Source organism: Nematolebias whitei, chromosome 5, assembly GCF_014905685.2.
Source record: "Nematolebias whitei isolate Nwh7 chromosome 5, NemWhi1, whole genome shotgun sequence".
NCBI lineage: Eukaryota > Metazoa > Chordata > Actinopteri > Cyprinodontiformes > Rivulidae > Nematolebias > Nematolebias whitei.
In genome coordinates, this window is record NC_056502.1 from 21,214,079 (window position 1) to 21,223,361 (window position 9,283).

General features: G+C 43.8%; 2 protein-coding genes across 2 annotated transcripts; both read right to left on the reverse strand.

The window, feature by feature from the left end:
• Positions 1 to 313: 313 nt before the first annotated feature.
• LOC119410105 (homeobox protein Hox-A10b) lies at positions 314 to 2,251 on the reverse strand. Its single transcript, XM_037677011.1, has 2 exons — positions 1,510 to 2,251; positions 314 to 709 (listed from the first exon to the last, which is right to left on the reverse strand). The coding sequence occupies exons 1-2, from the start codon at positions 2,234 to 2,236 to the stop codon at positions 435 to 437; spliced, it is 1,002 nt and encodes a 333-aa protein (XP_037532939.1). The 5' UTR covers positions 2,237 to 2,251; the 3' UTR covers positions 314 to 434.
• Positions 2,252 to 5,448: 3,197 nt separating this feature from the next.
• Positions 5,449 to 7,395, reverse strand: LOC119410106 (homeobox protein Hox-A11b). The gene is made up of 2 exons (XM_037677012.1): positions 6,596 to 7,395; positions 5,449 to 5,797 (listed from the first exon to the last, which is right to left on the reverse strand). Exons 1-2 carry the CDS (start codon positions 7,152 to 7,154, stop codon positions 5,565 to 5,567), a joined length of 792 nt encoding a protein of 263 aa, XP_037532940.1. The 5' UTR covers positions 7,155 to 7,395; the 3' UTR covers positions 5,449 to 5,564.
• Positions 7,396 to 9,283: the final 1,888 nt, after the last annotated feature.

The following is a 9,283-nucleotide window of genomic DNA, read 5'->3' on the forward strand; positions in this document are numbered from 1 at the left end:
TGGCTTTGGGAGAGAGATATAAGACGCCTGCGGCTGCAGGGAGGACTTTATTCATCTGACCAGCAAAATGTGCAAATATTCAACGAACCTCCGCGGGTTCTTCAGCTTCAACATAAAAAGTTTTACATGTAAATGTAGAACAAATATCCCAAAGGGTCAGTCCAGCATGCAAACTCCACTCAGACTCAATACACAGTATGTACACGCTGCTCTGACAGAATCTGAACATTTGTTACAAATGGAACCAAATACAAATCCACGACCAAAGAACTCAGACGTGAAAAGAAAAAGTTGAAACAGCAATAAGTTAGCCGTAAATACACATATTTATACATTCCATGGACATTCTCTCAGCTGGGAGGGGCCGGCGTCCTCTCCATGGATGAAGGTCTTTTATTTGATTTTGTCTTCTTTAGTTTTTTCCCCCGACAGTCTCAGGAGAAAGTGAAGTTGGTGGAGAGCTCTCGGATCCGGTTCTCCCGGCTCATCTTTTTCAGTTTCATCCTCCTGTTTTGGAACCAGATCTTGACCTGCCTGTCGGTGAGGTGCACGCTGCGGCTGATCTCCAGACGGCGCTCCCGCGTCAAGTACATGTTGAAGAGGAACTCCTTCTCCAGCTCCAGGGTCTGGTGTTTGGTGTAAGGGCAGCGCTTCTTCCTGCCGCTCTTCGCTGTGAGCCAGTTGGCCGTGCTCTCCACTTTCCCATCTCCTGAAAGCAAAGAAGCAAAATGTTAGCAAGAAAAAAGTAAAAGTGACAAACTGCGTTCCAAGCGCGCAAAATGCGCCGTTCAAGTGCAAAAAAAAATCTGGACCTAAATTAGACTTGTTTGGCTAAAAGCGAATGTTTAATTTGTTTATTTGGAAATTTTAGAGTTCTGTCGGATGTTGTGAATATGATCTCCAAAATCATTTTACGCACAAATCTGAGTGGCTGCATGAACCTGATGATAACCACACAGGAAATAAAACAAGCAGAAAATGAGATTTGATCATGAGAATCACATTCATTTCTTTTATTTTAGAATGACGCACGGAGCATCTGATCACATTTAACAAAACTACATTGCAGGATGTCTTCAGATGAAAGTGAAGGATGGGGTTTTTTTGTTTGTTTGTTTGTTTTTAGTTGTTGGACTTTTGGAGGAAGGACACAGAAAAATATAAGTGCTTTGCAGGAAAAAAGACAAAAAATCACTTGAAAAAAATTAAACTCTGAAAAGGGCCACGGGTGGAGTTCCTGCTAATTGTTTTACTAAGTAATAAATAACCGTCTAATTTATACTTAATTAAAATATTAAAAGCTCAATAACGGGTTTGTTGCCTATTGCTTGTTTCCAAAACAAGCAAATGAGCACAATGAGTCCAATCCTCGGCTCTGATTGGTTAAGTCGTGCTCATATTTGTCTCAGTCCAAACAGAGAGAGCCGTGAAGGCCTGGTTCACCTGAAGAAGTGCAGTGAGGGGGAAACAAAATAAAAACACTAAATCTGGGCGTTTTATTTTCTTCACCTTTCACGCTTTTATCTGGACACTCTGAGCTGCGCGTCTCTGCTGGCTCCGGGGAGCAGGACCTCTCCGAGGACAGGCGGCTGTCCTCCTCTCTGGCTGGTGCGCACCGGAGCGCAGAGCCAGCCGTCGGCGCCTCCTCGTGGTTCTCCGTGCGCTCCGGCTCCTGGGAGCCAGGTTGGGGGGTCTGGGAGGGATGGCACTCCGGGAGGGCGGCTCGCTTCAGATTAAAATGAGTCATGTTGGGTTGAATGTCGTGATAAAGCCTGGAGGACGTGTTGTAAGTCTGAGACAGCCGGAAGTAGCCCGGCACTGGCACGGTGCCGCCACCGCCGCTGGAATAGGAAATGTCATCTACCGTGACTCCTTTAGGACATTTTTCAGCCTCGTAAAGGCAGCACGCGCTCTCCTCCTTGATGCTTGGTGAGAATGAACACTGAGCCAAGTGCTGGGCGCCGGGCGGATCCACCCTGCAGGACCTGGACGTCTCCAGCCACGTCTCCATGCCCTGCGCGTACGCAGTAGACGAGGGCACCGCGCTTTGGGTCGTCGGCTCGCTGCGCTTCCCGAGCGCCGGGAAACAGGAGCCACCGGAGAGTCCATACGAATATTCCGAGCCCGGGGCCAAATACAAACTGTTGGTCTGGTAATACGGAGCCGCGTCGGCTCTCACGTTGATCAGGGAGTCCACAAAAAAAGAGTTTCCAGTCTGGTTGTTGGGACATGACATCGTCGCGCTGAAATTAGGATGAAGATGACCCTCTGCGGCTGACATTTCTTGTGCAAAAACATTGCTGAATAATTACTGCTCCTCGCGCTTCTCACTGAAGTCTGCAGCCAATTAAAACAGCAGGCGGCTGCAGACTCCTCCCAGACTCAGCTCCTCTCTGTCACAGAAAAAAAACCCAGCGCGGTTTGACTGTACAGGTCCTCGAGGTATTGTTGACCTGCAGAGATGAGGAGCTGCTGGGGATGAAAAACAAGAGTCTGACAGCTGTCCCCAACAATTACAACTGGTTGTTTTACAGCTGCTTTTACAGCTCCGTAAAAATGATCAAAGATCCAAAATCTCCTGAGCTGTGGAGAGACAGTCTCTCATCATCGTTATTATTATTACTGGACTTTATCCTGCAGCCTGAACAACGTTTCATCTTGGCTGCACGTGCAAAGTGCAAAGAAAAGTGTTGCAGCAGCTGAACTAACATTGTTGTGTTTTTTTGTTTTCTTATTTTTCATGTATTTTATTTTTTTAATGCCGGTTCTGCAGAGCTGTTTAAGGAGGACACGTGGTTGTTTAGGCGCCACAGCTGCAGGAAAAAAAAAATGCCCTGGAGATATTTTTTATTGAATAAAAATAGACAAAACTGCAGATTACTGCAAAAACTTCATTGGATTGGATGAGTGGAAATTAAAACAATAAAGAGACATTTCAAGAACACAATGAAAACATTTCCCTAAATTTTATTTTAAATGTCTTTATAATTCCAGTGCAGGTGGAATTTCTTTTAACCTGAAATTGCTGCATGCACATATCAACAAAAAGTTGTTCCAGCAGATAAACAAGAAACACACACACACACACACACATATATATACATATATATAATATATATATAATAATAATATATATATATATATATATATATATATATATGCGTGTGTGAGGATAAAGCAGTATAATAATCACAATAAGTTGTACTCCTGCAGCTCCTCTGAAAAACCTCTATCTGCAGGTTTCCAACATATCTGAGGTATGAACTTGTGTAAAAATGAGGAGTTTCACTGTAAAACACAACAACATGGTCACGTCTCTCTCCCCCTCACCTCCCCCCTCCTCTCCTCTCCTGTCTGGAGCCATAAAGTCTGGAAACCGGAGCCTCGGTTTATGAACAGCCGGTTTTATGTGGACCTGCTCGGTTCTCTGACTGAAAATCTCCATTTAGGATTATTTCCTGTCCAGTTCCACAAAGAGCCGCTCTTCTATTGTCACCCCGCACCTTTTATCACGATCCTCGTGAAACACACAGCTTCTTGTGGACATCTTTGACTCTTAAAGGAGGTGTCAGTCTGGCTTAGTTTTGAGTCCACATGCAGGTAAATAAACGTGAATAAACTTAGTTTCTTCGTGTTTTTCTTCTCAGCGCACAGTCAGACAGAATAAAGCGGCCGCAGAACTTCATGTCTGACGTTTTGAAAAAAAACAAAAACATTCCTGGTGAAAAATGTCTGCCTGTAATGTTCAAGTAATGCTTTTATTAAATCACGTCTTTCAGCGGCGCCTTCAGATTTGTGACTCTCAGATGGAGATGATGTGGGATAACATCCTCTTAAATCAGAGAACCCCCCCCCCGCCCCGAAATGATCATGTCATAAAGTACACATGATAATATTTCTGTGCCTACCTTAATGAAATCCGGAGGTGGTGACACATATTCTGTAAAGCATCTGCGCGACGAGTCTTTTAGGTCTCAATTCACGGCAATGACATTGATCTGAGCAGCGCCCCCCAGCGGCCAGAGGCGGCATCGCGCGCAAAACAACCGAGGCGCCCCGGGAAGATGCTGCAACAAATGACGGAGGAAAAGCCCGTGCTCACTCGTTTCAGTGGGTTTTCCACCACCTCCATCCGAGCCCACTTTAAGCCCCAGTTAATAACCTTGGTCTCAGACGCTTTATTGCTCCACACTCCAAATGCTCCAGACGAATCCGCCTTTTATGGCCAAGTTACTGGAGCAACATGGGAGGATGTGCAGCAATCAGCGGGGGGAATTCCTGGGAACTTCACAGGATAAGGAAGGGGCCCTTATTAGCTTATGACAGGGTCATTCACGTTGTTTTCAGGGGCCTGGTGGGTGAAGTAAAGCTAACCCCTCCATCTTTACGCATCTCTTTAAATGATGCCTCGTTACGTCATTTAAAGTCCTGGCTGATGGTTAAACCTTGTTTAATCTAACAAAACGGCACCTTAGAAAATAAAATCCTCCACATAGTTAGATAATTATGATGATTAATTTGCGCAACTTCGCGTCTAAATGAGCCCAAACTGCAGCGCATGTCCAGCAGCTTTCATGGAAGCACGAGGAACAATAAAACAGACTGATCTCTGGATCAGGAGCAGAGTGCTTGAGTTCTAACAGGCATGTCAAGTCAAAAATCACCTTTTCCTCATAAAACCTTTGTAATGGGGATCAAATCATATCTGCAGCGGCTCTGATTTCCGGATGTGGAGGGTGAGAACACTAATCATCCATCTGATACCATCCACGTGCTGGAAAACACAAGAGAGAGACTCTGTTGCATTTGGGAGAATTATTTTTAACGCCTTTTTTTTCCCTTCACATCAGGGGTTTGTTCTTTGGATCAAGCTGAAAACGAATCCGTGTTTTTGCAGCCATGAGCTCAAAACGCTTACACTAAGATGTTATCGTCAATTTAGGGAAGGTGAACTCAAAATACTCCATCAGATGAAGAACTCTGAGGCGAATGAAACAAAAACGGGGTTTTCAGCCATTGGGTTCGCGTGGATAAAACATCTTTGCGTTTTGTTCAACCAAACTCAAAGGCGCGTGCGTAATGTCAAGCAAACTCTGACTTTTTAAGGATAAAAAAAGTGTATCCATATATATATATATATATATATATATATATATATATATATATATAGTGTATGGGGAAAAAAGACAATGCGTTCATGGTTGTGAATTGGAAACAAAGTTTAATTTTAAAGAAAAAATAAAAGCTTCTTTTGCTTTTCTTTCAATGAATCTACAGAATTTATGTATTAAATTAAAAAAAAATCAGACTGATTTATTTGGTTTATTTTATTAATAAAAAAATAACCTTTAAAATATTCTTTAAACATACTGTGTTTATCAGATGCATATTTGCAAATAAAACTAAAATAACTGCAATAGTAATAATAATAATAATAATTGTAATAATAATAATAATGATGATGATGATAATAATAAAAATAACTGGAGATTTGAGGGGTTTGGGGGTCCTTCAGTTCAGTCACCGTGTTGGCACAGATTCTCTGCTGCTGCCTTGCTCAGCTCTCACAGCAGCGGGTTGGTGCTGTAGTACTGTAAACGGTCTCTGTTCAGTTTCTTCTCCTTCATCCTCCGGTTCTGAAACCAGATTTTCACCTGGCGGTCAGTCAGATTGAGCATCCGTGAGAGCTGCAGCCGCTTCTCCTTGTTGATGTAAACGCTGAAGAAGAACTCCCTCTCCAGCTCCCGGATCTGATACTTGGAGTACGGACACCTCTTCTTGCGCGTCCTTTGGCCACCTGCAACGCAAAGAAACAACACAAGTTGAATTTGAGTTGCAGTAACATGAAGTTTCTTTCCCCCCGGCTGCACGCGCGCTGGTCTGGCTGCAGAGCTGTTGGAGTTCAAGGGTCTCTCAGGCCTGCGAGTAAACAAAGACATGCGCCTTGGAGTCCAGCCTGCTGGACCTGGAGGGTTGGGTGTGAAAACGAGCTAAAAACCCTTCAAGTACTCGTTGATTTGAATGTTTGAGAGACAAGACGTGGATCTAACTCCAATACACGAAGGTCGCGTGTCTCTTTAAATCAGGATTTCCGTGCGTAAAAAGCTGTTTGTCAGTCACGAGGAGCAGCTGCTGAATTCAATCCAAACAATTTGTGGGTGGGGAATAAAAATCCCCTTAAGAGGCTGAATTCAGCCAAAACTGCAAAAAATTAACAAATGTTTTGTTTTTTAAAGATAAAAGTTAATTAAAACGCAAAAAAAAAAAAAAAAAGAAGAATCCTTTTGTGATGCTTTCATGTTTACTTCTACTGAGTTATGAGAACTTTTGTAATAAATACGTTGTTGCAGTGTAATTTAGATTAAACAAGCAAAAGCGCACGTGTGGGAAGAGGTCAGATCTTTTACAAAAGAAATAATAATCACGCCAAAGTCATCACGGCCAATTTCAATCCCAAGCACGTGATCTTGTAGTTTATAACGCAGTTTTGTTCCAGGGTAAACGTGCAGGGCCTCCATAAACCTCCCGTGCTTATAAAAGCGCATATAAAAGCCTTTAAGAGCGCCGCGGCGCGCGCTTTCCCTGCTCCACTCACTGCTCGCTCTGTCCTCGCTGGTTCCGGACGCAGACTTGGGGCTGCAGCTCTCAGAGTCCGGGCTGAGCTGAGCCGGAGCCGGGCTCGTCCTGCCGTGTGGCGTGTCCGTGTCTGGAGCTGCCCGTGCCACCGTGGGGACGCCGCCGCCCTCCGAGCCACCGTACGCCGAGTCGAAGAACTGATCGAACGCCTGCGGGAGGACCCCGTTCTTCCCGCCTGGAAAGCCCGGAGCCTGTCCCGAGGAGCCGGAGCAGTTCTTCAGGATCTCTCCCCCCCGGGAGGTCGGACTCGCCCAGCCGAGGTCCTCAGCATAGCAGTGCGCCAGAGCCCCCCTGTGGTGCCATTTACTGGAAGTCTCAATACCGTAGTCTCTGAAAGCCACCTCTCTGACTGACGGGACCTGTGGCAGCGCCGCGGACTGGTACTGGTACGTGACCGGGCAGGAGGTCTGGCTCTGGGTTAAATAATGAGGGAGAGCCGAGAAGTCCGCTCCGGACACGTAGTAGGTGCAGCTCGGTAAATACATGCTGGAGCCAGAAATCCGCTCATCAAAATCCATATTCTGCTGCTGGAGTAAGAATAAAAATAAAATCAAAATAAAGGCTCTATAATAGTCCTCACATTGTGGCTCCGCGGCGCTGCGCACCGCGCGCACAGAGGAGGACTGCCGGAGCAGAAATCCTCAGACGCACAAGCTGACGTGGGGATCCATCTCCATCCATTCCTGGGGGCCAAAGCCATGTGACCACTGGCACAATATGACAGATAGCCTACGTCTCAGCGTGTGAGCTACATGGCTCAAAGAGGTGAACTAAAAGGCGAGCAGTCAGGAAAAGGACCCCAAAAAGGAGGACGTTTTTTTTTTTTTTTTTTTTTTACGCACAGCCAGTTCGGGTTCCATGAACCCCCTGATCTGTACTGTACTGTCCCCCAGATGGCTTGAGTTTCTGTCAGACTTCAAATGAGCCCATAAAGGATGTTATTACATGCAGTTTAACGCCGAGATGTTTCCCATAACCAACTTTTAGGTTTGTAACCTTAAACGTTTGACAAAACATTGATTTTAACTCTCCTATCCTGCATCCAGGAATTAGACGGTGACAGAAAACCTGTTGACTCTGAGGTAATTAGTGCCCGTTTTAATGAGGGGCGTGCGTAAAGTGCTTTGGAACACAGAAATCCTTTACTATGGCTGACCCACATGCAGGTAGGGTTCTGTCCTCTGCTCTATGTGGACTCGAGTGGTGGAGCCACGTGAGTCCTTTCTGTCAGGTTCCACAAAAGACAATGGAGGTCAAAGATGGAGGCCTGGGCATCTCTTATGTTGCTGGAGAGACAGCAGGGTGTTTGGATTTGGAACAGCCAGCACGTTGATAACCGCGTGCAGCAGAACTTTGCGTGGAATGGAGGGAAATAATTGTGCCATAATGAAAAGTCTAAAACTGAACGGGGTTAGATGTGCGGGTCTGTGCGCGCTCAAGGAATGCGTTTCACGTTCAATGCAGACGGTCACGAGCTGGGAATAAAAGGGGCGGTGGGGGGAGCAGAGGGGGCTTTGGTCTGTGCAACACCCAATATAAACCTTTGGACACGGCCTATTTACGTCACTCTGAGCTGTTTTCTGGTTTGAAAACTCAGAAATCAATGCGCGTGCCTCCCCTGCAGAGCGACGTCCAGCTGTGGATGAACGTGTTTGTGACTGAGTGGGTTCTGAACAACTTTTGAAGCGATTTGCGTGTTTTTATTCTTTTTTTTTTTTAAATTTCATTGAAGCCATTTTGAAATTTATGAACCAGTTTTGTCTTCTTTTGTTTTTCGTTTTTAAAGTCCTCCCCCCGCCCCCCCCCCCCCGCTCCGAATTCAGTTTGAATTGAGTTTGTAAACATTTGCTTTATAAATGAAATAAAATAAAACCTGACCAGTGTCCTGATTTATTATAACAAATACATCCCAATGAAAACAGAATTTAATTATTTACTATTACTATTATTATTAATAATATTATTATTATTTTCATGTATTAAAATCAGAGATGGCTGTTAACGAGGGCTGAAGAAAAGAAAACATCAATAATAAAACAGCCTTTTCAAATTTATCCACATTTCTCTTTGAAATAATTATCAGGGAAGAAAAATAAAATAAGACCAAAAATAAATAAATAATAATATTATATATACATTAAAAAAAACATGTTTAGCTGTCAAAGAGCAGCTAAAGTATGAACTGATAACAACAGCTAAAAGAAAATCTCAGATTTATGCGTCAAAAGTTATGGGGAATAACAAAGTTTAACAGAGCGGGATGTCTCTTCAAACTTTAGAAAAAAATGTTCAGGTGTAAATGTTTGTTTTTAATAAAGAGTGGGAGTTTGTATAGGACTCATCAAAAATAGGATTTATTTAGAACAAAACTGAAGACATCACCCAACAAAGAGGCACTCATTTTGAGTTCAGTCTGTGTTTTAGTTCATTGATGTTCAACAAACAATTAAAAACAACAACAACAACAAAAATACAAACAAAGTCAAGTTTCACTACTGCAGTTGGATTTTTAGTTTGGGTTTAGTTTGCACTTTAAACCACTATTGTGACAAAATTTTCACCATTGTATGGGACAACAACATATAGCACTTTACTTGACTCTTCTTTATTTGGTAGAGATTTGACTTCATCTTCATTCTGAAAAAAA